The following is a 27,030-nucleotide window of genomic DNA, read 5'->3' as shown; positions in this document are numbered from 1 at the left end:
ACAAGGTTTTGCAGCCGTCACCCCTAAGTCCACATCGTTTTCAACCCCACCGCCCCTCTCCCCCACCCCCCGCAAAAAGGAACTCCTGAATGATACCCATGCTGGGCCAAATAGTGACTGTACAGAGGTATCTGGTCCTAACCTCTGGAATCTATCAATATGAGCTTATTTGGGGGGGAAAAAAAAGAGTGTTTGTAGATGTGAAGGGTGTGCAGAATCTTGAGATGGGGAGATGATTCGGAATCTTTGTGATCACTTATGTCCTTATAAGAGAGACTCTCTGGCATTAAACTTCTGTTCACCTTTGATCATATCTTTGTAAGAAATTCTGGGTCTTAAAACTTCTTTGAAAGAAGGTGCTATGGCTGTGTAATAATTATCAAATTTCTCTGGGTTTGCTGGAGGATACCGCTCATGGATTTGGGAAGCTCCCATCACTCTTATGGCCTGATGTTCAATGACACCAGGTTCTTTTGACCACAGACACTACACTGCGTCATTCATTTTCCACACTTGCCTGTCCCCCGACCCCACCCCCAACATTTTTGCATTCTCATTGCTTTTGCTGTTGGTAACTTCACACAAAGAAGAGTTTGTATGGTTTTGTTTTTCTGTAGCGTCAGAAAACTTATTTTTTGCTTTTGCACAATGTGGGGTAGGATTATAACATGTTGTTTATTCTTGTTTTTGCTGTGAAGCGAGGGGGAGGGGGAGGGTCACGAGGTCAGCATGCACTGAACAGTCCTGACTTTTGCAGCAAGTCCTTGTTTCGAGCCTTTGTCCTTACTGTTGGCTTTTTAAACAGAAGCCATGAGCAAGGATGCTCGCAGAGAGAGGGAAAAAGACACTAAAAGTAGAGAATTATTTCCTAAAGCAAAACATACCATTTGAAGGGCCACGTTGTCCTTGAATTTGGAGGCACTTGACTATTCTGTGCCTCGCCGAACAATGTTCCCGTACAGATTTGAACTCTGTTGAGCAGGATTACTGTGGGTCAGTGAAGACAAGTCCAGTCTGTGAGCAAAGGGGTCATAGCTGTGTCCTCCATGAAGCTTTTAGCGTATGTTGTGCATGAATCCTCCAGAGCCTCTGTGAGCTCTGTGCCTAGACAGAGTGCCCTAAGGCAGCCTCAGAGTGAGGTTGAAAAGCCACAGGGAGTCAGGGGGGAGGTGGGGAGAAAACAGCAGATAGCTTCCATGGTGTTGGCCCTCTAGCTTTATGTTAGGTGGTGAGCTCCGGGTGTTGTTATTAGACTCGATAATTTATGCTACATACATTCCCCGGATCAAGAGACCATCTGGACCATTCTTTGAATGGATCAAAGATTGCACTGATTTTTTTTTTTTTTTAATCCCAAGCTATTTTAGAACAACTAGGAGCTGACTGTTGAACCCTGGCCTAACCCTGAGGTCTGGAAATTCCAGTACTGTATGAACTGTCCTTTTAACATACCAGATTTCTTTACCCTGAGAAAGCAGCCCTGCCTCCGAGACCAGACAGGAGGCCTGCACGATGATGATAAAGATAGCAAACACGTATTAATGTGATCATTAGTAATGATGGCAAATGCTTCTGTGACACTCCATTTGTTCCAGATTGCCTTCTAAATGCTTTACAAATATCAACTCCCTTAATCTTCACAACGACCCTATGAAATAGGCACTATTATTGTTCCCGTCGTACAGATGAACATACTGATGAGTGGGGTAAGTTGCCTGAAGTCATCCAGCTAAAAAGAGGTAGAGCAAGGATTCGAACCCAGCTGCCCACGCTGGTAGATGCCGTGTTATAGTGGCCCCTTGAGAAGAAGTCAGCTGCTGTCTGCAGCCGCTTTCCAAGTGAAGTGAGCCTGACTGTCATTATATATCCTCAGATGCACATTAGACACTCAACCTGACTTCCATTGTTTGTGGGGATGGCTTGCCTCTCCCTGAGAAAGCATGGAGGCCACCTCTATATCCCCCGCATCAGGCAGGCCTTCGGCAAACCCCTGGCTTCATTCCCAAGTGTTAGCTGTTCCATCTACCAGAATGTGCCTTTGATGTAGATTCCCAGTCTGGGTAAGGCCGCCTCTGAGCTCTTGACGAGCCAGCTCATATGCCCAAACACTCAAAACTCACATGTCCTGGACTTGCCCAGCCATCTAGATCACGTATCTCTGAGGCACCGTGGAGGTGCTTTTCAGTCTTCATAATCTTATTTGAATGGATTTTGTCCAGAAATGATACCTTACATAATCAGGAAATTATATAACCTCTTAACCCAGGCTGGTTTTTCTCTCTTTCTTAAGTTTACTTATTTTGAGAGAGAGAGAGACAGGAAGAGGGGCAGAGAGAGAGGGAGAGAGAATCCCAAGCAGGCTCTGCATTGCCAGTGTGGAGCCCAGTGCAGGGCTCGAACTCACGAACCATGAGATCTTGACTGGAGCCAAAATCAAGAGTTGGACACTTAGCCAACTGGGAGCTACCCAGGCGCCCCACCCCACCCCCCGCCACCACGGCTGGTTTTTCTTAATGCTGGGCTTGACAGCAGATTCTTTTATAAAAATGAAAACCAGCATCTCAAGCCGAAAGATGGTAATAGAACTCATACTCTGTATTTCTATTCAAGTTCTGGAATTAGAGAACAAATAATGGTTCTGAAATGGCCAGTACCATGGCGCAGACATATTTCTTGAGTGGACGTGTCCTTCTCACAGAAGCTGCAGAACAAACCATAGACACCAGTGGGGGGGGGGGGGCACTCCTACCGCGTGCCGTCCACGGGGCTCTGGGCCCAGTTGGGTTAGTGCTGCAGCCATGAGTGGGTAAAGGATGTGTTGCTTCTGTGTCGCTGTGTCTAGAGACCAGTGACCTCTCAGAACTTGCACTGACGTGATAGCACTTGACCCCCAAAGAGCCTCATTCTCAGTAGTTTACGCAGTAGCAGGTGTTTTGTTTTTTTTTCCTGGGGTCAAAACAGTGTGGATGTTGTGCAAGATGAGAGGCAGGAAATGAGCCACGGGACCTGAGCTGGGTCTGTTCTTGGACGTGCTGTGAAATGCTGCCCTTCCTTTGTGCCTCCGACGACACGCTTCCCACGCGTGGGGCAGAGCCCCTGGCGGGCTAGGACTTTGGCTCATACTTGAGATGATTTCTGAAGGTGCTGAGCTGATATAAGAAAGATTTCAGTTACCATGGTGACAAAGTTATTCCTCTTCCGGTTTCCCTTCCTTCTTGGTTGTAAGGTGTGGGGCAAGGCTCCATCCAGGGCTGGAATATCCCTAACGCTCAACCCTCGTTAATTTCCTCTTCGGCACTAACATCAGGCCTCGGGGGCACCTGTGTCTGCTGGGAGTAAGGAACTCTGTTCGATGTTCATTGTTATTTATTTTTATGGTTCCTTTCTCCCGATAGCAGACAATCTTGGTTTTCCATTTACCATCGTGATACGTTTCGTTTTTAAATGCTGAGTGTTAAAAAGTGAGTGTATTGTTTTTTGTTCATTTTTATTCTATTTTTTTTAATGTTTATTTATTTTTGCGAGAGAGAGGGAGACACCGGATCTGAAGCAGGCTCCAGTCTCTGAGCTGTCAGCACAGAGCCTGACGTGGGGCTCGAACTCACAGACCGTGAGCTCAGGACGTGAGCTGAAGTCAGACACTTAACTGACTGGGCCACCCGGGCGCCCCTATGATTTCATTTTAATGTGAATAATGTACTGAGTCCTCAAGAGATGCCAGTGACATGGGTCAAGGGACCACGCTCTGAGAACCACTGCCAGGTGCATTGAATGGCTTCCTGAGAAGCCTCAAGATGCTAATGCCTGGCCTCAGTCTGGACCGGTTAAATGGGACTTGGTGGGGGGGGGGGCGGTATGGGGCACAGGCATCAAGTATACGGCAGAAACATCACAGCTGAGGTGTTGAACCACCACCCTGGCGTACCTAGCCACCGTCCGCACCTGCGCAGAGGGCAGCGTCCCCACCACCCTCTGACCCTGCATCTTGGTTGCGTCTTCTTCCTTCTCCTGCCTGTCACCCCTCACGTCCACTGCCTCCCTCATTTGGCTCTTCTTTTCTCCTCCCTAACTTGCCCACACCTACTCCTGTTGGTGACCCCCCTCCAGCGCTGCTTCTCAGGCTAAGACCTCACTGGCACCACACGCTTGCAGGTGCACCAGAAAATTTCCACATCGTACTGTCCTTCACAGCATCTGCTTTGCCAGCTCTTAAGTTGTCAGTCCAGTTTCTGGACATCTAAGGCTTTAGGGTTGTGTTCTCTGCCAGCAACGTGTATTAACAATGATGGTAATAATCATTATTGGGCTGTTACTGTGCACCTGTCACTGTTCTGAGCACTTTGCATGTATGAACTTCTATAATCTTTCCCAGGGCCGGGGCCGGGGGGTGGGGAGCGGTTTGCCATGCTCCAGATGAAGAAACTGAGGCACTGAGACCTTAAATATCTTGCCCAGGGTTATACAACCACCAAGTGGCAGAGCCAGAATTCAAAGGCAGGCAGGCAGCCTGTCCCCAGAGCCCACATTCTGAGCTGATGGGACCCCAAGTCATCTACTCCCAGTCCTGACTCGGATGCCCTGGTGTGTGGTGAGTCAGCCGCACATCAGTGGAGAGTGCAGGCTACTCTCCACTGCAATGGGAAATTGAAATTTGGACCCAGTGTCTACTTCGATGACATTTGGAATTGATAACTCTCTTTATTTTCCACTTCAATCATAGGATCTCAGTGGGAAGCCCACAGCTTTAAATCCCATTAAGACTGTAACTCATCACCATTCAGAAGAGATCCACCTTAAATGATGTTGTGTGGGCTGGCTGTCAGGACTAGAAATCGAGGATGAAAAAAGCAGCGCCTGTAATCATTCTGTAACTGGCAATACTCTTAGCAGCCTCTGTGGTTCCTCATTAGTTGAGCTGAGATGTAGCCTCAATGTTAGACGTTCTGGGGCTTTAGCTGCCTTTTAAAAAGTATCTGATTCTCATCCCAGTGCTTAATTGGAGAGAGACCTTTGGCCCCTTCCCATTCCTTATGGGAGAGCCCTATGTTTATGCTCATACTTTTCATCTTTTGTGATCCTTGGGTTGCTGTTTTAGGAGACTGAGTCTTCTGCCATGCACTGAAAGACCTTCTGCATGAGCTTGAGGGAAAATCTCAGGCAGCCAGATCCCCTGGAGACCTTCTGCCCCACTGAAGATTTTGAAACTGTGGGCACTGGGGACTGGGCATGGTAAACACTCCCATCCTGGTGCCTTCCCCCCCACCTCCATTTTCTAAGCCACTAGCCGTATAAAGCACTTTACATACGTCATTGCATTTACTTCCCCCACCAATCCCGTCCCACAGAGAGTGAGCCCCTCTTCATTTTTCTGGGTGAAGCAGCAGAGACTCAGGAATTTCTGTTTTCCGGTGCTTGGGAGTCCATGAGGGAGGCAGGATTTGAAAGCAGATCTGATGAGCCTGCTTGCTTATATGTTCTATCCACCCCCAGGTGGATAAAGTTAGATATCATCTTATGAGGGGGAAATGCTTGGAAAGCATAAGTGAATATAGGAATAGAGGAACATAGGCCTGGCTTCTCTGTGGCTAGTTGATCTGAGCCAGTCCACTCCCCCCACTCAGACCATTTGAATAATGGTCCTATTTGTCACCTGCCCGTGCTAAGACTTCCAGACAAGGAGGATGTAAGGCTATTGGCCAGCAGGCGTGGGCACTCAGTGTGTCCCCGGGCTGGTAATGGGCAATGCTAGTCTGACTTCTCTTGGGGCAATGTCCAGGGACCCAGCATCTTTAGCATCCCCTATGCCCTGCTCTATATCTGCCCACTGTTAACTCTAGCACCTTCTTCTAAAATTCTTCTAAGGACTTGCTTTTAATAGCCAAGCTAAACTGATAATCAGTACTAGACAAGAACAGTGTTTCCCCAATACTCCCATGCATCAGAATCAGGAAGCTTGGTGAACACAGATCACTGCACCTGCCCCTAGAGTCCTGACTCAGTCAGTGACGCTGACGGTCTAGGGGCCACACTGGGAGAGCCACTGGGCTTCAGAGCCCAGTCCCAGTTTAGATGTGTCCTCAAGGTGTCTGGCTAATTAGGGACCCTGATGATGGGAAGTTTCAGCCGTGCTGGGGAAGATGCCTTTGGAAGATGGTAAGGAAGACATTTGGGATAGGCAGGCTCAGGCTTTTGTCCCTTCTTATCGTAGCAATAGATAATGACCTATCTCATTTACATGCAGTGGCTTCACCCGTTCCCAGAGGTAATAAACCCCTGCTAGCTGCATCTCTGAGCATGCCTCCCTCTGTGGATGAAATGGCCTTTGCTCCTCATTATTTTGGATTCCCACACGAGTGCTTCTTGGTCTAGGATGCGCATTGGAATCATCTGGGGGTCTTGGTAAAATGAGAATTCTGACTTGGGAGTTTGGGGGTGGGGCCCAAATGACAGATTCCACACATCTGATGGGCACACAGCTGATGTCCCGGGTGCCGCTGGTCTGTGGACACGCTGTGCACGTCACATAACAAGGCAGAGCACACGTGTGGGGCGTGTTCTGTATCCCAGCTGTATGCGCCCCTAGCTCTTTCTGCTGCTGCACAATAGTATCACCTGGGGAGCTTTTCAAAACGTGGGCCACACCCCTCGGAGCTTCTGGCTTAGTTGTGAGCACTGGAATTTTTGAACCCCTTCCCAAGAGATTCCAACGTGTAGCCAGGTTGGAAATCGCTGGCCCTTTACAAAGAAAAGAGGTGAGCCCTTTTAGAAGCTCAAGTGTGATGCAGTGCCATGCCCTGGGTTGGCTGGTTGTGCGGGGGCAGGGCACGCACCGGTTCCGGAGAAGGGCTGCAAATAGCACCTGGGGGTCTTATTTAAACACAGATTCTGTTTCAGCAGCTTTGGGGAGGGGCCCAGGCTGCTGAGTCTCTAATAGGTGGTGCGCAGGGGTCGAGAGTGCTGTTGGTCCAGGCTGATAACGGAGTCTGAGGGCAGGACCGCGGGGCCTGCGTGATGCCCATTATCTCTGGCAGCAATGACAGCGGGAAGCTTTTCTCATATTGAGGATCAGAGGCTTTTGGTCCTCCCCTCCTCTCCCTTTCAACACCATCTTGAGGTCTCTGTCACTCAGCTTGGTCTTGACACAGGACACTGGGCAATACAGGTCAGTTCTCTTTTTATAACATTTGATGGGTTTTTTTTTTCCTTTTCTCTCCACAGTACGAGATGCAAAAAATCTAATTCCTATGGATCCAAATGGGCTTTCAGATCCTTACGTGAAGCTGAAACTCATTCCTGATCCCAAGAACGAGAGCAAGCAGAAAACCAAAACCATCCGCTCTACACTGAACCCCCAGTGGAATGAGTCCTTCACGTTGTAAGTTTTGTCTTCCCCCTTTGATTGAATTCCCTCCCTACGCATCACAGAGCTGCCCACCTCACTGTGAGAGGTAACGAGGCGGGCCTGTTGTAAATGCCTTTAAACATGGCTCCATTACTGGGGCTATCTCAGACCACTGCTAAGAGGTCGCTGCTGTCACCGCTGTTTGGTGGACGGTAATTTGGTTTACCGGGGGTTACGTAATGCAGGCCCCAAATAGCATCAGAACCTACCCTGTACAAAAAATACTTTTATGTTAAACACACAGTGTATAAAAGTATAAAGTGTGTCCGCCTCTTGATGGACTTAAGTTCTTTGGAGGTTTAGGGGAAGGTGAGAATTTAAATAATAATTGTTAAAACCTGGAATACAGGAGTCACATGCTGTCACCCCTGAAATGGAAAAATCATCCTCACCTTTCAACGGGGAAGACTTCTTGGAGGAGGTGACGTTTAAAACGGGGTTTAAGGGAGTGCCAGGATTTCAGAGGCAGAGATGGTAGAAGGAGAAAGAAGGAAGGAGGCAGCGGGAGGAGGCGTAAAACCGTCAGGGTTGAGAGAAAGCAATGCCTGCAGCCGAGCACAAGCAAGTGACAGACCTTGTAGACTAGGACACGCGGGAAGAGGTTTATGTGTGGACAACCCCAAAGGGAGCTCTTTTGTGTAGAACGGAGGTTGACAAGCTTTGCTCTATACAGGGCCGGATAGTGAATATCTTAGACTTCCTGGGTCATACAGTCTCTGTTGCAACCACACAACTCTGCTGTTCTCAAATCAAAAGCATTCATAGACAATATATATGCAAATTGTCATGGCTGTTTTCCAATCAAACTTTATTTACAAAAACAAGCTGTGGGCCAGATTTGGCCTGTGGGTCCTAGTTTGCTAACTGCTAGTCTGGAGCTTTGACTGCCATGGCCTGGTACTCTGTTGGCAGTGGGGAGCCACAGGAAGAGAATTGAATATACTATTGTTTGAATGTCAGACTCCTATCATGAGCACGTGGCGTCTCCCAGGAAGCGACGGTCCAGATAACCTTGTGCGTGTGCTCTTTTGTAGCAAATTGAAACCTTCTGACAAAGACCGACGGCTGTCCGTAGAAGTCTGGGACTGGGATCGAACCACAAGGAACGATTTCATGGGATCCCTTTCCTTTGGAGTCTCGGAGCTGATGAAGATACCGGCCAGTGGATGGTAAGGATGCCCAAGGTTGTATATGTCCGTGTCATCCAAAGGTTAGTAGTGTCTAAACGCGAGAGCCCTTAGAGATTCAGCAAACTGGCTTTGGTCTGAAATGACCATTGACCGTGAGGTTATCTGGCTGTGGTCTCCCCTCAGGATGCATTTCAGAAACAGCCGGTCTAGAGGTGGAAGGAGAGATGTTGCTGAACCCGTAGTGGCCCAAATGTGGCGTTCCTAACTCTCCTTCCCTCCGTGTCTCCCAAAGGTACAAGTTGCTTAACCAAGAAGAAGGTGAGTACTACAACGTACCCATTCCAGAAGGAGATGAAGAAGGAAACGTGGAGCTCAGGCAGAAATTCGAGGTGAGGACACCAATGAAATGGCGGGAACTGCCTTTCCTTTGGAAAGCTTGACCTCAGGCAGGGCCAGGGTTTGTGGTCACACTGCTGAAAGACAAAAAGCAACTTAAGTGTTCATCTTTTTCCATATTTAAGAACAGAAAGGCCGCCTAATCGCCTTCCTTGGCAAGCTGTGTTCACATTCTAGGCCTGATTATCATTTTAGAGAACAGAGACCAGAACTATCCCAGAAATAAGCACGGGTGATTTCTGCACAAGAAATTGGCTGGCACATCCGTGGGGAGACAGGCAGTGTTCCAAGTGCGGTGTTCTCCTGGAAAGAAGGACCGTGCTTCTCCAAATGGCAGGGGGACACTCTGGCATTAGCTCAGGCGGTGGTTTGGGTGTGATTAAGCCAGCACCTTCATTTTTGCTCCAGACCTTTAGAAAAGGCCAGCTCGTTGTCTCCTTCCCAGTGAGGGTCTGTGTTTGCCTTCCGTCCCAGATTTATCTGTCTCGCCTCCCTGTCGTGCTGTGCTCTCCCTCTCCTCCTCACTTCCCTCTTTCTCTTCTCCTCTCTGTCTGTACTTCTCTTCACTTTCCAGACACCTCCGCTCTTAACGAACGTTCTTTTCTCTAAGCACCTGCCGTACTTTCCAGGTCACAGCTTTTAATCTTTTCTGTTTCCTCTAATCACCTGCACTTTGGCTGTTTGAGGCATTCGTACAGTAACCATACCAGTCTGTGTAACTGGTTCATTTCTTTTTGAATCTTTCTCTTCTTCAGGCTAATTAGGATTCCCGGAAATTCCCGTACCCTGAAGAAACACACACACACACACACACACACAGAGGTGTACAGATACTCGAACTGTTACTGAAAATACTGACACTAATGAGGTGCAGGTGGTTTTGTTTTCCTCCCTCCGTCGTTTCCTTCTCTCAAAAAAGTTTGCGCTAAAGAAACACGTAGGTCACATGGAGGTAGAATGAATTCCTAGGGACATAAAAATGTTCAGAGTGCTTCTGTTACGCTGGTACTTGGTTGAAGTGGATGCTGATGGCAAATGCTTAAGGTCAGGGCTGAGCCCGGATGCCCTCAGAAGGATGAAGGAGTCACACATGGTGTAAGTCAACGGCAAGGGACAGCAGTCCGTGGCAAGGGACAGCAGGCCTCAGGACTGGTGACAGTAGGGTGTGGACTGTGTCTAAAGGTGGCCGCTGTTACTCAGCACCCGTTGACTGCTGCCACACACAAATGAGGGACCTTCTGGCCACCAGACCTTCTGGTTCTTCAAGAGAAGCCAAGAATCCAGATGGTTTGATACGACGTCTTCTGACTTCTTTTAATATTGGCAGCTCATTAAAACTCAGCTTGGTGTAGGTCAAACACACATCTATTGGTGTAAACACAGGTAAAATTCAGCTAGTGGAAATCAGGTTGTAATCTCTGCTCCTAAAAAATATAGGGGGACATATATATATACACACATATATATATTTATTTTTATTTATAAATATAATATATAATTAATTTATAACATATGTTTATGTTTATTTATAATGAAGTTCTTTGCGAAGGGGCCTTGTAATACTTAGAGGCATTCAAGTGCAGAGATGGGTAAGGCTTGGGATAGCTTCCAGCATCTATGCCAGGCATAGCTGTTTTTCTATTTATTTTTTCCTTCACTTGATGCATCAACTACTCCCACCTTCACCCCTCCCCTCCCCCGAGCCGAGGACAGTAGCCCCATCCCCAGCATCACACCGCCTCTCTGAGGGCTGAATCCTTCCAGAGACTTCTGGGCCGCCGAGTGCGGGCACTACTCCGACGTCCCAGGCAGGGAAAGAGCCAAAAAGGTGAACGGAGCCTTGCTGACGTTCAAGCTATAGGTGTAGATCATCAGCAATCAACGGGTCAGGATCTGCTGGTATAGGATGCAGTTGAGGGCAGAACAGTACTGAGGCATCATGATGGCGTCTCTCTTGGAAATACCCAAGACTTGGCTTTGCTGACGGAGAAATATTGACCCACTTTTTATGCTTCATTTCCTTGGCTTCCTGGCGAGTAACCTTCCTATTTTTCCGGGCAGTGAGTGTAGCTTTTTATAAAGGTCAGAGTTCCAAACTCAAAAAACACAAGGGGCCGGGTGTGAGGGCTCGAGGCCAGAATTGCATTTCTCTCTAGAAGCCGGTTAGAGGCCACGTGTGTCATGCCCGTCACTCTTCTCCCTCCCGGCAGTGCACTTTGCACCGGAGTTCTGCGAGCCCAAGGCCAAGTGCAACAGAGGGCCAGAGCCTCTGCCGTCCAGCTTACAGACTTCTGTGCCCAGAGCACCCATGTGAGCTGCGTTCTGGCTTCTTCTTTAAACATCTCTCAGCTTCCTTAGACTTTACTGGAATTGCATGAGCTCGTTTTACTGAGAGTTGCAGGCGACCAGGCAGTAAAGCCACTCAATAGCAGTGTCAAGAAGATGCTGAGAATTTTATGACAACTGTTGTGTTGTATTTTTAAGATACTTATAGTTTATAAAATTATATAAAATTATATAATTATAACAAAATATTATATTTGTTTTTGAGAGAGAAGAGAGACAGAGCACGAGCCAGGGGGGAGGGGCAGAGAGAGAGGGAGACACAGGATCCGAAGCAGGCTCCAAGCTCCGAGCCGTCAGCGCAGAGCCTGACGCGGGGCTCGAACTCACGAACCGCGAGGTCATGACCTCAACCGACGTCGGACCCTCAACCAACTGTTGTGTTGTATTTTAAAAACAATATCCGGATCTGATTTCAGACAGGAGTTATCGTGTAACGGTGTTCTGTTGAGGTCTGTCAGTGTGAAACTGGCAATATTTCCCCCCGGATCCAGCTGTTGGGAAGCCGCGTGCCAAGGCAGAAGGGCCGTGTCCGTATTTGAGCAGTTCTAGGTGACAGCCAGCATTCCCAAGCGGGGTGCCACCTGCACCAAGTGCAATTTGGGGAACTTCCTCTAATGCCCACGCCACTTCCTCCCTCTCCACCCCCAGCCATGGTATGACTGCTTCCTGGCGTCTGCAGACTCCCTTCTTTGTACGTGTCTCTCCACGTACTTGCCATCCTGACTGGCTTTCCAGCATCTGAATCCTTTTCTCCTCCACCCGCTCTTTCAGAGATACGAGATACTTTGCCACCCTCTGGTAACAGTATGATTCAGCTGAAATGTTTAATTTGAAGTTCAGTGGTGAATCATGACTGGGGAAAAGACAGCATGATGACTAATCCTTTCAGGAATCGGCAGGACTCGGTGGCATTGTGTACCATCGAGTCCGCAGGGTGATTCTTTCCATGACCAGCTCTGTTTTCTGGAAAGAGTTAACTACGTGTGGTTTTCAAATCCTCTTCCAAAAACCAAAAGCCATCCAATCTGATGGAGGAAAAACCCAAACAAATGAGCATTTACAGTTCTACCACTGCATTAGTATTTATCCGGTAACGTGGGGGGAAATGTTTTTAAGGTATCGCTGATTCTAGAATTCTGGCTAACAGAATGATCAGTGGGGAAAGCTTTTAGGAGCCAAAGAAATCCCAAGATGGTTGGAAATGACCTGATTCTGTAACACATTGTCCCCCTCAAGCAGTTTATCTGCCCGAAAGTCAAAACAAGCCAGAACCTTGGCCCCAGTGTTTATGGAAAGTATATCTGTGGGTCTTTAAGCTGATCTATGTTTGTCTTCAAATAAAGTACACATAGTTCCTGATTCACAAACACAAGTTATATATCTGTTCATTTGTTCAATGATAAGTTTCCAGCAATGAGTAGAACAAACAGTGCCTCCTGTCTGTGGGGCTTATCTCCGTACCTTTGGGCCCCGTGTCAGGTTTTGGGAATGAAGCAGGGAGCTTATAGAGAAATAAGCATATTAGAACCCCCTGTGCTGCTCAGGGATTCTCCAGGACCTCCTCTCACTATAGAGCGGGTCCAGGATTATGGTTCCTTCCTCCCACTTCTGGGTCCCCACTCCCTGCGATGAGGCTCAAGGCCAGCGTTGGAGAGAGGGTCTGCCTTCCCTTACAGGTGGTCCAGAGGCTGGCTTAGCCCTCGTTCAGCAGACTTCCTGCAAAGGGTCACTGTAAATATTTTAGGCTTTGCGGGCCTCAGGGTCTCTGTCTCAAGCACCACACTCTGCCTCTGTGCCACGAAAGCAGCCACAGAAAGGATGTCAACAAAGGGCATGGTTGTGTTCTATTAAAACACTCTTTGTAAGAACAGGTGACAGACCTGATCTGGCCCATGAGCCACAGTTCACTAACCCCTGGACTCTGTGTTAGAATCAACTCCTGGTTCTGCCAGTTATTAACCATGTGACTTCCCTGGGTGTGCCCTTCAGTGTAAATGAGAATAATAATAATAGTATTTTATTATACTAATATTATACTAATTATACTAATTTTATTATACTAATTTTATTATAAATTATACTAATTTTATTATAATAATAGTACTTGTTTTAAAGATCAAATTAGGTTGTCAGTAGAAACGTCCTAAAAGTATACTTTTTATACAAGTGTTTTATCATCATCCCTCAACATGTGTCATTGCAGAAAGTAGGTTAGGGAGGGTGCTTTTTTTTTTTTTTTTTTTTTAAATTTTGGGGAGCACCCAAAAAAAAAAAAAAAATTAATTTTGATATTGAAATTGTGTTCTAAATGGTTGGCAAGGTCTGTGTCCTGTGCTCCAGCCATATTATGAAGTAGGGACATATTGATGAGAACTTTACCACCATTCATAACGTCAATTTTATGGGGAAAATAACGTCTTCATTTACATTTCGATGGATTTCCAGAACATGATGTGTGTGTAAATTGGGAACTTTGTGTAACTATAGGTCAGGTGATCTCTGGACGAAACAGGGTTTCAGGGGAGTTGTCGGGGGAGTAGGTGGAGTCTGACGCCGAGGGGTCTGTGTGCACTGACATTTCTCAGTACGATAATTTGGTATCGGGCCCTGAGCCAAGACGTAAAAGGGCACATTTGAAAGATGCTTGACACGAACCACCCCTCTTCGGAACCCAAGTATCATCGCAAGCACAGCAGCAGCTAACTGTTCATCCAGATAAAGACAGAAATCGCACAGTTGGTTTATTAGTGATTGCGTTCGCATGCAAAGTCCAGCGTTTCTGTCGCTGTCACGTTGCTGTTTTGATCTTTTACAAAATCTGGGATCTGAATCATTCTCCTCTTGAGCCATGCCTAGGGAGTTCTGCGCGGCATTCAGCTTCCCACCTGGAAGGAGAGTAACTTCTGACCACATCTTTTCGTTTTAAAACCTTTCCAGGGGACTTTCTTGTCCTCGGTCCGTCTCTGAGGTCATTAGTGAGCTTGGGCATTTTTGTGCTGTGTTTATTAGTCTCGTTGACTCTTCTCCTGAGCCCTTTGGGCCACATCTGCCTCCAGTGTTGGGGTTGTCCTAGAATCAAGAACCAGGGAGAACGTTTGGGGGAGGAGAAAAGGAGACGTGTGCTGTGCAGCCACTCTCCGGCCCTTCCTCTGAAGCCAGCGGCCTGTGGCCCGGGTCTTATCCCCGCCCCACATCCCCATCTCTGATGCAGAGCCTTCCCGCCAAGGCTTGGCCCCTCGCCCTTGGGGCAGTTTCTTTCTAACCAAGACCTTCTTCCCTAGTCTTGGCTCCTCATAGAGAAATGAAGCAGTAAGGCTGATGGCCCGAGCCCTGGACCCGCCCCCCCCCCCCCCCCGGGCCAACAGCACCTGAGCACAGGCTCAGGAGATGGAAACCACTCCCTACTTCTTCCCATTTCATAGTTCAGTATTTAACAAAATAAAAGCCGACTTCTCCCGTTTTGCTCCAGGACCACAGCCACTACCTCCAATTTGTATTTTGAGGACTTGCCACTACAGATGGACTTGAAATGAACTCATTTTTACCAGGGGGGGTCGCTTGTCTCTCCCACATCGTGTTTACAGTTATTGGAGATTTCTGCTGTAAAAAAAAAAGTCCAGCAGCTTTCCTTAAAGGAGACTGCACCGTTCTCTCCTGGCCCGATTGTCGAGGCATTTTGCTGTTCTCACCATTTTGTTCCAGATAATTAAAGTAGAACAAGATGAGAAGCTCGAAGCACCTCGTTCTGTACTTGCCACCCACTGCTGGAGTAGGAACTCCAGGGAAAGTTCAAATCTAATAGGAAAAAACGGAAGTTAAAAAGCAAAACAGACACATTCATAGCAGAATTAAGATGGTTAAGAAGCAATGCACTTTGGGCTTTGTCTGCCGTGGAGTATTCCTGTTGTCAGAAAATAATGGAAAGCTGTGTCCCATTAGAGAGCTGGCGAATGATCCAGCACAGATAGCCCTCTGGAGCGTCAGGGTTCAAGAGGACAAGCCGAATGTATTGAACTTGCCGTGTCGCCTGAAATGCGGGTGCGCTCTCCCTAGAGAAACGCTTGCAGAGTTCTCTGAAGAGAAATTCATGACCAGGTGTGAGGTACGGCAGTGGCTCTTGGGGCGAGGTCTTGACTACCAGCTGCCATCCTGTCCCTTCCTGGGAGCAGCAGGTGGGATGCTGATGGGGACAGAGATGACAACGGCAGTGAGCCCAGAGAGTGACCGCTAAGCTCCAGGCGGTTTCCGTGCTGAGCCCTAGGACCACTTGCCTTTGAGAGGGGGTCCTGCACCGAGGTGGGAGCCTCAGCCGGGGAGTTAGGCTGCTGGGGTTCAAATCCTGGCTTGTCTACATCCCGGTCGCGTGAACTTGGGCCAGTTACTCTGCGTTTCAACATGGTGTTCTAGAAAGAGGATACAGTTTGGAATAGTCATGGCTCCACATCCTTGCTGTACTGCTTCCTAGCAGTAACCTTGAATAAGATGCTTGAATTCTCCGATCTTTAGTCTGTGAAATGGAGGCAGTAATAGTACCTACTGCATAGCATTGCTGTGGCGATCCATTCAGCTCATTTGTGTAAGTTGCTTAGCCTAGTCCCGGGCATATAGTAAGCGCTCAATAAATGTTAGCTAGGACTTTTTTTTTTTTCCTTTTTTTGCATTCGTTATGGCTGATTATATAAAAGAGACTCAGGTTTGTTTTTTTTTACTTACATTTATGAAAACTTACAAACTCTGACACTATACTTGTATGTGCAAAGAGGTGCTACAGAGAGGCAAGAGCATTTGAGAAGTTTTGTCAAGGAGTCATTCCTGAGAACCAGTAGATTGATTGTCCCCACATTCACTGCTTTCTAGAGCCTGAAACTTAACTCCAGTTCTCTCGTGATACCCTCAGCGGCAGGCTTCCCAGCCCGTCGCTGCTTTGGCTCAGTTTCCCATGGGCGTGGCTCACAGGCAGCATTTCAGGGTTGTTTGAACTTGAATGCTTCCCCGATTGGCAGCTTGGCCAGTGCCACCCTCGGCCTGACCCCTGTCCGTGCATCCTCTGTGCTCTGCCCAGGACCTCACATTGACACCCTTAGAATAACTCTCATTCTCCCCAATTACAGACCGTCACCTCACTCCTCATCTGTACAGACTTTATCTTCAGGTGGTCAAGGAACACGAGACGTTCTTCTGCCCATGGAATCAGGCCAGCCCATAGGAACCAAGCTTATTCATCTCTGCCGGTTTGAGCGCATCGTCAGCTAGATAATCACATAACCCCGGGGCGCCTGGGTAGCTCAGTCAGTTAAGTGTCCGGCTCTTGATCTCAGCTCAGGTCATGATCTCGCGGTTCATGGGGCCGGGCTGTGTGCTGACCGTGCGGAGCCTGCTTGAGATTCTCTCTCCCCCTCAGTCTGCCCCTCCCCTTGCTCACACTTTCTCTCTCTCTCTCTCTCTCTCTCTCTCTCAAATAAATAAACATTTTTTAGAAATTTAAAAATAACAATCACAGAATCTTAAATTTCAAGGAGTAAATAGCTGCATTTTCCCATACCTTGAAAATCCTCTAGGGCCGTGCTGATTAATTCAGCAGCCACTGGCCATAGGTGCCCATCGAGCACTGAAAATATGGCCAGTCAGAGGTGAGATGTGCTCTGTGTATGAAGTACACATTGGATTTCAAGGACTCCGGAAAAAGAAGAGAGTGTAAAATACCTCAATAATAAGCGGTATATTGATTGTATGCTGAAATAATATCTTGGGTATGTTGGGTTAACTATATAATTAACAAATCTGCTATTTTATTATATACTTTTATATATCAGTATTAAACATATTATTGAAATTAGTCGGGTTAGTTGGTTAGTTGCTTTAGTTAAATTAGTTGGTTTAGTTGGTCAGTTGCTTTAGTTGGTTAAATTTTTAATGAGGGAGGTGACTAGGAAGCTTAAATTTACATATGTACCTCACCTGGTATTTCTGTTAGGGCTAGTCTAGAACATTCCTCTCAATAAAGAACAGTTCGTTATGGGGTGGGGACTAAAGTGCAAAACCAGTGACTTTCTAATGTATTTTTCTTGGGCTTATAAGTCATCACTATCCAAAAGAACCAGATTCTCTCAAGATGCAGGGCATGTTGCTGGGCCCAGATAAGTTTTGTTTGCTGTTTTTTGGTTTTGGGTTTGTTTGTTTGTTTGTTTGTTTGTTTGTTTGATTGGCATGGCCAAATAATTAGTAGAAGGATGTAACAAAGCTGAGGTGATATTTGAGTTACCTAGTAATTTGATGATACACGTTTCTAATAGTAGATCCAGAAGTCAGCGAAATCTATGGAGAATCTCCGGTCAGTTGGAAAGCTGTCAGCAGAGTTCTAATCTGGCTCTCTCTTCTAGTCACAAAGATGCTTTACCTCCTGGACTTTCCTAAAAGTGTTACCTAAGGGCTCTGAACCTGTGAGCCACATTAATTTTAACATATTTTGGAAACAAGGTGTGACACTCAACTTTCCATGGCTGAAATGTTTTATTTGGAGTGTTTTATTTGTTTGACTAGGTTCTGCAAAATGTCCATTGGTCAGAATCTAAAGCAGGATTAGCAGTGGCTTCGCTGATGTCTGTGCCTTCACAGTTTTTGTGACCATTGAGAAGCATATCAGGATCTAAAGCAGAAGCAGACAACATAAAATTGACAAGCATGCTCCATTAGAATGGGGTTAGTGATAGAGGTCCAGAAACTACTAGAAAGAAGTATCCCCCTGAAGACGCTACAAATTGCCCTAAGATCACACATTGTATCTCCTTTTATTTATTCCGGAGAAACATTTCGAGATTATCCCTGTTACTGATTAACAAATTAATATGATCCGCTTACTGTGAAAGTATTTAAATCAACACAGATGAGTCTCCGTTGCCAGGTTATATGCGGATAGAGCAAGCAAGCATTTTCCTGTTTACTGTTGCTGAAATTGGATTTTCCGAAAGCCTCCATTGTCTTTGAAGACTTTATCTAATTCAGGATGTTCTTCTGTGGATGAGAAAAAAGAAAATAGTTCATTGGAGACCCTCAGATAAATTGTAGCTATTTGCTGATTTGATCGGGCCTGCTACTGTTACTATGGAAACCTGAGTACTTTCCAGTGACCTTTTGGACACAAAACAGAAAATCTATGTGCCCCAATATAGATTCTGCTTTTTTTTTTTTTAAATTTTGGTCCTTAAGTAGCTTAATTAACTAATTTCTGAACTGTGCAACGTTAAGGGGGAAAAGTCTATAAAATGCACATCACTTGAAGGATATTTTAATCTTTGTAGTTCAGCTCTGTCTTAGAAACAAACCTTAAACTGAAATGAGGCAAGGTTTAGCGTTGGAAATCATTTTCGCGCATTCATTAGATCATTGTCAACAGAGGTTAACACAACCGCTCAACTTAGCAGACTCCAAGAAAGCTTCCAAAAGCAACTGCAGAGAATTTGTGATTAGTCTGTAAGGGAGGGCGAATGCATTTATATCATAGCATTGGCAACATGCTTCCAGCTTAATTTCTCTTACGGAAATGACTTTGCTGGGAAACCAGAAAAAGATTGTACATTCCAGTTGTCTGTTCCACCCTAACGGATTCCTGAAATGACCCAAAAAGCCTTGTGTTTGTAGCTATGGGGTTGGCCTTATGGATGGATATTGCTGGTTCAATAAACAGGGCAAGCCTAATACGAAATGTTAGAGGCAGCTCTCCACGTGAAACCAGGCCCCGGTACCCACAGGAGATTAGCAGGGCAGGAACTGGAAGGTAGGAAGATCGAGCCAGCGTCTCTTGGCACTAACACAGACACGGGGCACTAACGTGGGGCCCCCAAGCACTGACCCGGGTCCCTATGGTTTTAGCCTAAGCACCAAAGAAGAAGCTAAGGCCCCTTAAAAGAGGAAAGCCTAGAATAAGTGTGACCTATCCATACATAATGCTGTTCGCTGTTTTTCCCAAGGAACAAGTCCTACGAAGAATTAGAATTGGGGACCTAGAGAGGTCAGTCCCAAGGATTCTGAACTCCCTGGGTAATCCTGGAAAAGAAAGCGGCGACCACTCTGGTGCTCCCTGGATCCCCACGGCTCCCAGTGTGGTACGGGGACCAGCGGCATCTGGGAGCTTGTTAAAAGCGCAGAGGCTCAGGTCCCATCCTGGACTTTTAACTGAGTCAGAATCTGATTTTCACAAGATCGCCAGGTCGTTCCTATCCCCTTTAAGATTTGAAAAATGCCCTTTGGAGAGGATGTGACCTGTTGACGAGTGAGTGAACAAGCTTATATTCTCCACTGGCTGTGGAGGTGACGAGGCCAGACTCCATTATACCCAGCATCCTAATTAAGTGGGACAGGCATCGCACCCACCCACCTGCTGGTGTCTGGCCCATGCGTGGTTTTAATATTTTAAGTGACTTTTTAAGCTTAAGATTCGCAACACCTGAAAACTAGGTGGAATTCATATTTCAGTGTCCACAGAGTCTGTTAACACAACCACGTTCATTCCTTCGTTGGCAGTGGCTGCTTTCATGCTGCAAGGGCAGGAATGTGTCCCTGCAGTAGACGTTGAAGGGTCTATAAAGCCTAAAACACATGCTGCCTGGTCCTTTACAGAAAACGTTTGTAATGCAGTAAGAGAATATTACAAGTGGCAGAGGTGTTTAAAATTATCTTTTTTGATGAGAAAACAAAAGCACAGAAGGGACTTTGCCGAGCTGGTCTTTAGCAGGACCCAGAGCCCCTGACTCTTCTCCGTCGCCCTCCCCGTGACACCACGCTCCCACCCCCTTCACGCACGTGTCCTGCCCTCACACGCACCTTGGAACTTGCTTTCCCTTGAAAAGACCCTCCCTTCCCCTCCCCTCCATCTCAAGCTTTCCAAAGCCTCCCCTCACGTACATAAGTCTCAAGCCTTTCAAACCCGTCTGAGGTTTTCTTGTGCTGGAGACACCTGTAAGACTTGTCACCTTCAGGTCTCCAGAGTGAGAGCCTCAAGCCCTGCTTGCAAGTGCTTCAGAATCTAAACGTCAGGAGCCATTCGGCTTTTGTTGACAGCCCAGGGGAGGGTGTCTGAGCCCGTGTGTCTAGGGAGCTGATGGAGGCAGGGCTGTGGCTCAGGAGCTCCATGAACTGCGTGTCTGTCGTGGCCGTTATTGACACCCAGGGAGTAGACGTTTAGGCAGCTCTCAGACAGGCACCGTCTCCGCTTTGCCCAGCGGCGTTTTGCTTCCTCATCACCCATCCGACACCCAGGCATCCAGCATGTGTCCCCTCAGAGTGCTCCTAGATGTGTGGAGCGAGAGGGTGTGTGGGAGTCCGGCTGATTCACTTCATAAGCCTTTGTTTGACTTTTTTTTCCCCCAAAAAAAGATTTGGGTTCGTTTGTCATGTTCCAAGCGGGAAATGGCTTAGGGGTCTCTCTAGGTCCCATGGAGTCTCAGAACAACGGCCTAGTGATTGCTGGAGGACTGTGAGGCTGCCTGTCACAGGATCAGAGTGTGTCTGCTGGGGGATTTTTGTCTCCTTGCAGAAGGTGACCTATTACAGATGGGATCTGGAGGTAGGACCCTTCTGAAGGCATACTATTCAGGGCATCTCGGCCAACATGGAGTCCTCTGTACCTCCAGGTATTCAAGCAAAGATCAGGCAACTCTTTCAGAAAGGTGCAGGAGAGATAGAAATGCCCGATTAAATTCCCTCCAAGGTTCTTGGAAACACCACCACCATTTCAATAAGGATGTTTTTGTTGCTATTGTTAGTTTCCTTTAATCTTGATGTGGATTAAGATCTCTGGCCTAAAATAGAGCTTTTGGGATTGGAATGAAATGGTCTGTTTTGAGAACAATTATAAATAGATATGTGATTACAGATTTAAAGTGCTCGTAATTGTAAGATGTAACCGAAGCTAATCTATCCATACCTGCCCAAAGAGGTGTAAAAGTCATATTTGACCAGCTTCCTATTTTAGTAGACAAAGCCTTCTGGGCACAAAGTGTCATCTGTCTGTCTCTGATCGCCTCTCTGTTCATGGATTTGGTGACCCTTTCAGGCTGTGGAATTGAGGTTCAGGAAACCAGCCTTTTTCTCACATTTTCTCCCGGAAGCAGACTCACACTCTGTATGAATTTGTAGGATTAATCTCATGACTCCTCATATGAAGTTTTCTGTTAAAATGGTTTGAGTTTACTTTTCTCACATGAGTACTTGAGAAACTAAAGTTATCCAGTCATGGTGGGCTTTTCTAAAGACAGAAATTGAAAGATGAAAAGAAGTACCAAAACCTCATTACCAATGGCATTCGGTCAACCAGAACATGGTTAACCAGCTGCCCAGCCTGTTTCACCAGTTAACCTTGGGCTCTTCAAGGTACCGAACAGTCTTCTGAATCATCAAGGGGGAAAAAAAAAAAATTAGTTCTATCGGTGATAGTTTTCATGGTAAGTGGGTTTGGCTTGACTCTGATTTAGTGAAGAGCGGCAACCCTTGTGTTAAATCCTTGGGTTTAACTAGCTGTGTGCTGCCTCAGACACTTGACAAACCAGACACCCCATTACTCCATCATATGGATCAGCCAAAAGCAGAAGAAGCGTCCATGACTGTAGTGGAGCCGTCTGACATGATGTCATGCCTGGCCACATAAAAGCCACAAGGAGGAGAGAGACGGGCCTTGGATCCATGTGGTTTGACCCAAGTCCTTCCATTCTCTCATACGACAAGACGGTGTTAGTTCCCACCCCTCCAAGGGCCAAATCAAACCCGCAGCTGCCAGGGACCCAGAGCAGTGCCCGCCTGAAGGTTCTCCTCCTCCTGTCCTGGACCCTCATGCCACCTCCTGGGCTGTCTCTGCCCCACGCGCTCTGTGTGCGTTGTACGTGGAGCCTACGGTGTCTTGTACTCAGTCTTTATTTTTCTCGTGCTAATTGTTTTCCTGTGTGTGTAGCATTTCCCCTACTAACCTAGCAGTTTTTCTTCTTCTCCTGTCTCTTACAGGGATGTTATGTCCGCTTCTTGAAGGTAGTTCTCCCTCCGCTCGGTCCTTTTCCACCTTCCCTTCCACAAAAACATCCGCCCTGGTTTTTGTGGCTGCGAAGCCTGAGCCCCCGGCCGTGCTCTCCACTCTTAAGGATGCACTGTATGTTCTGGTGGCTTGAACCTTATGCTTACTTGTGTCCTAGCTCGTATGCTCCCGTCCCGATGGCCACGGCCCTCCAGTGAGGAAAAACGTTCCTCGCACATCGCCCAGAGAGTATACGAGCCCTCCCCACTCTTCAGATTAGGTTCATTGAAGATTATACCAAGGATATCTTGAAACCTCCTCTCCGTGATTAAAGATAAATTCCCGTCTGTAAAATTTAAAAAGCATCAAATGAACAGAAAGAGTGCATCTTTAAATTGACAGCACATTTCCCTTTTCCTTCTGTTAGTATATATTTCCAAGCACATGTTAAGACTCATTTGCAATTTTCTGTAGACCCACATCTACATAAGCATGCAAGCAATATGGTGTACTTACACTACATGTGCGTGTTTATATATGGAAGATGTAGTGTAATATATCATGGGCTGAAATCATCAGATTTTTCTGATGTTCTGAATGCCTGGCTTAATACTACTCACTATAATTTCATTTCTTTTTTTCATTTTTTTCTTTTTTTTTTTTTTTCCAACTCCGTGGTCATGACCTAATCAACCATTCTCTCCCCAAACTATCAGATGGAACTTTGCAACTTGCATGTAAATGATTTCAGAAATCTTGTCTGTAATCATTTCTGACAACACCACTCTCTTTTGGGGAGCTGGTTAGAGCCGGGTACCAGCTGTGTTTTCAACGTATTGCCTTTGTTAATAATTGAAATCCACTCTGGACTGTTCCAGCATATCCGTATTGGAACCACCTGGAAAGTCTAAACATTCAAATGCTTGGGTGAATAATTCGCAAGGGAGAAATCCCACACCCGATCCTAAGCTAGAATCAACATATAATACTCCTTTTTAAAACACTGTACTAAAGAAAACCTCTAATAAGTCCTGTTTTTCAAGTTTCTCTCTGTAGAGCCTGTATCTGGACACTAGAGATGTGTCCCCTGGGGGGCCATAAGAGATTAGTGACCCAGAGTTATTGAAAATCGGGACAAAAAACATATTCTTTGAGGTTTAATGAGTCTTACACAGTGTGGTGACTATCGTGTGTGAAAGCTCGCATCTGTCAAGATTCGTCGCTCTTGTCGCTGCCCTCCTGTTTGCCTTTTAAAACGTTTAAAACGCTGTCACACAATGCCGTGTGTTCACGTTGGAGAAACGTCTTTAGAAGTCGGCCACACCTGAACACACCGAGCCACCCAGTGATTTCCTCTCCCAGAGTGAAAACATCCCGCCTGCACCCTCAGAGTGAGCCAACACCTCTTGATCATTCCAGGACGTGGAGACAGTTCCTACGTAGAAACAGACAAATCACCTGTCATCTTATGACCTGTTACTTCAAAGGACACCTTACCCTGATGAAGTAAATTCACACTTGGGGACTCAGAGTCAGGTCCTTCCTGTGACCCAGGTGTCTCTTGCCTATGTGACGTGATGCTCTTTGTTATTAGTTTCGAGACTATGTTGTTCTAAGGAGAAATACATATGATGGGGCTGTATTTCACAACGTGCAGGAAAAGCCGGGTGCCGGTGCAAAACTCAGATGTGGCTGAAAGGGAAATGAAAGGAGAGGACAAAGAAGGAAAATTAGGGGGAAGCCTTCACTTCTCTGGATCTCCCTCCTGGCGGGTAAACCATGGCTCCTTCGCAGTGAGTGGCTGTCCCCATCTTCAGAAGGACTGCCATCCCCAGCCCCCACCTGCTGGGCAGCACGGCTCCCACCGTATCGCTGCAGGGAAGCAGCAATGTAGTGGTTAAGCTCCGGGCTACCTGGGGGTTCAAATCCCAGCTCCGCCGCCTTGGGCCACTTAGCTTATCTCTCTTGCCTCAGTTTCTCCATCTCTAAAACGGGGATGATAAAAGCACCAGTCTCCTAGGACTGTTGGGAGGACCGAATGAGGAAATCTAAAAGGTGAGAACAGCATTGCCGCTGCTGTTACCCTAAGCATCCTCCCTCTTCCCAGCCCCAGGTGTTCCGAACCAGAGGTCTTCCCAGACGGAAGGAAGCATGGCTGTTTTCTGAGAAGCCGTCACCAAGCTAAAACGAACCCTTTGTCGTGTTTTCTGAACCACCCACGGGCCCCGGGTGGGGAGACCCGGCTGTGCACTAGAGGCTAGCACCCCCCCGGCCCCCCACACGCAGCAACCGAGTGAGACCGTCCCGAGTTCACTGAAGAGCGGTGTCGGGAGGTGTCGGCAGTGCCTCTTATCCCACATGCTTTACGTCCACGCACACGTCTTGTTTCCTGTGCCTTTTGTTATGGGTCTCAGGACAAGAAGCACAGATCGTGCTATCTGAGAAAGAGAATGTCACCTGCCTGTCGGAAATGTGCCCCGATGCAGGCAGTGAAAACGGGGTGTCCTCGCTCACACCTGCTCGCAGGGTGGTATCGCTTGCTTGTGCGTGAACTAATCTTCACCTAGTGGCTCTTTCTGAGAATAGACTTGTCAGTAATCAGCCCACCGCCGGCTCCCCGGGGACCATTCCTCTGTGTGGACACGCCGGGAAGAAGCAGGCAGGCAGGACCCACCACCGTCACCAGCGGCCGTGGGTGGGCAGCCAGATTTGCACGGAAACTGGCGGCTGGAGCTGGGAGAAGCAGCCATGGTCTCATTTCTTACTGGGGGTGTCCCTTTTGTAGCCCACATTTCCCTGGGCCCCAGCAGCCTGTAGGTACCGGTGGGATCACAGTAACTGGAAGAATTTGAGTTCTACTGGCTCTCCCCAGCTTATGGACTCAAGATCCCCACCCACTTCCAGGCAGGGAACACCCCCCTTCCCCCCCCCCCCCCCCCCCCCCCCGTTCTGAGCCACACACACACCCTCCCCAAAGCTCCTCCTCAAAGGCCCTTCCTGCCCTGCAGACCAGCTCTTAAAGCAAACACGCGTGGACTGCTTGGCCACGTCCCCCTAGGGCAGTGGGGATCCCCCTCCCCGTGTATGTCCTTTCCTTCATCTCTGCCCCTCTCTGCTTGCTGTGCATTGGAGGAATCTCTCTTCTGGCCTGGCAGCAGCTACTGAACTCCGACTATGCCCCTTTCACTGTAGGAAGCGAGGGCTCCCCACGCAGGAGGAGGTGGGGACGTTCAGTCCATTTTACAGATGAAGAAACCGAGGCCTCAGAGAAGTCAACAGTGCCGTAACTGGTATTGCAGTCCACATCTGGTGGACAGGCTCCTCACCTTTTGCGTCCCCAAGCTTCCCTGTCAGCCAGTGTCCCCAGGGGGCCCAGAGAGCAGCCCAGACAGCGCAGCTGTGGCTAGCCTGGGAAGCAGGTGTCCCACTGAGCTATAATCACGTCCCTCGTTTTTAAAAACCGGTGCGGTCTTAAAACTCTCAGTGAAGATAGGGTGAAATCAATGGTCACGGAAACGTTGTGCTCCACTTTCAAAATGCTTACTGCTGTCAGAGACATTTTGTGATTAAAAAAAAAAAATGAGCAAGCAAACATATCTAGTATTGGGGAAAGGATCATTTTGTTTGCGTTGACTGAGGAGGTGGGGTTGGGCCTCGTTCGCTAGATGCCCAGTCCTGCTCACCCTCTACGGCAGCAGCTGCACAGCGGCGGAGGGAAGTGTCTGGAACTTTCCCTAGGGAGGTGGACTTTGTTGCCAGTTATGGCTTGGTTGTGGGTTTTTGGTGTTTTATTTCTTCAGTTGATTTCAGGAGCTGCTATTCTCTGATCACTTAGCTCCAACTGAATTTTCCCCAGTGGGCTTTTTTTATTGAATTCTGCGCTCCTGTGCCTATCATCATTTCTCATTATTTCCTAGATTGTTCTGTGTTTCTACCTTTAAGATAAACACAGAGGCTCCCCGGGGCCACTCCCCCGTTCCCTCACAGCCCTCCCTGCCTCCTTTTCCCTGCTTCTTGCAAAATCTGGGCTCAGAGGAGAAGATTCAAGAATCCTAGGTCTAGAACCGTCGACATGTTGTTTTCTAGAAATGAAGCATGCACAGACTCTAAAACACACTTCTGGCATCGGTGCACAGACCACGGGCCTTTCGCAGAGGCCCAGCTCTGACGCTGGAGATTTGAGTCCTCTCCTACAAAGGTCTAACCGGGAAGATACGATCGGTGTCTCATTTGAGCATTCGTAGGAGTTTCACCTCTGTAGGCCAGACCAGGGAACCTTAGGCCTATTTCTACTAAAAGATCCCAGTCGAAACGCAGTCGCTCCAGAAAAGCAACACCACAAGAGGGCAGTCAAGACTTGCAAATAAAAGACTCCAGGGAAAGTTGCACACCTTAGTTAGGAACTTGTGACTGTATCTCTTTACTCTTGGATGGATGTGAAGACGGCATCAGCACTTTACGTCCCCCGTTGTTCCTCGGTTTTATGGAATGACAAGGTGCCAGGAAAGCCAGGAGTCCAGGCTTTCTCTGGGTCTGAGTGACTCCTGGGGTCTGTTCTGACCTGTGTGAGCCCCAGCCCATTCCTATCCACCCCACTTTCTTAGCAGCAGAGAAGTCCCCACTTCTAAGCAGCCTTGCTGACAGTCCGGAAAACCATTTAACTTGATAGCTTCCAGGAGTTCACGTGGCTCCTGACCCCACCAGAGCTGACTCATAAAGCCAGTGCAGTATTAACCCCAAAGGGGAACATTCCTGGC

At 47.5% G+C, this 27,030-nt stretch overlaps 1 protein-coding gene across 1 annotated transcript in view; it reads left to right on the top strand.

Annotated features, from left to right (window-relative positions):
- Positions 1–27,030, top strand: part of PRKCA (protein kinase C alpha) — a 424,558-nt gene that overhangs the window by 327,808 nt on the left and 69,720 nt on the right. The window contains exons 6-8 of the mRNA XM_049637684.1: positions 7,219–7,375; positions 8,437–8,571; positions 8,825–8,921. Coding sequence (XP_049493641.1) covers positions 7,219–7,375; positions 8,437–8,571; positions 8,825–8,921 — 389 coding nt within the window. The remainder of the gene's footprint in view (positions 1–7,218; positions 7,376–8,436; positions 8,572–8,824; positions 8,922–27,030) is intronic.

Source organism: Panthera uncia, chromosome E1 (assembly GCF_023721935.1).
Source record: "Panthera uncia isolate 11264 chromosome E1, Puncia_PCG_1.0, whole genome shotgun sequence".
Classification (NCBI taxonomy): Eukaryota; Metazoa; Chordata; class Mammalia; order Carnivora; family Felidae; genus Panthera; species Panthera uncia.
This window is presented reverse-complemented; position numbering and strand designations above follow the sequence as displayed.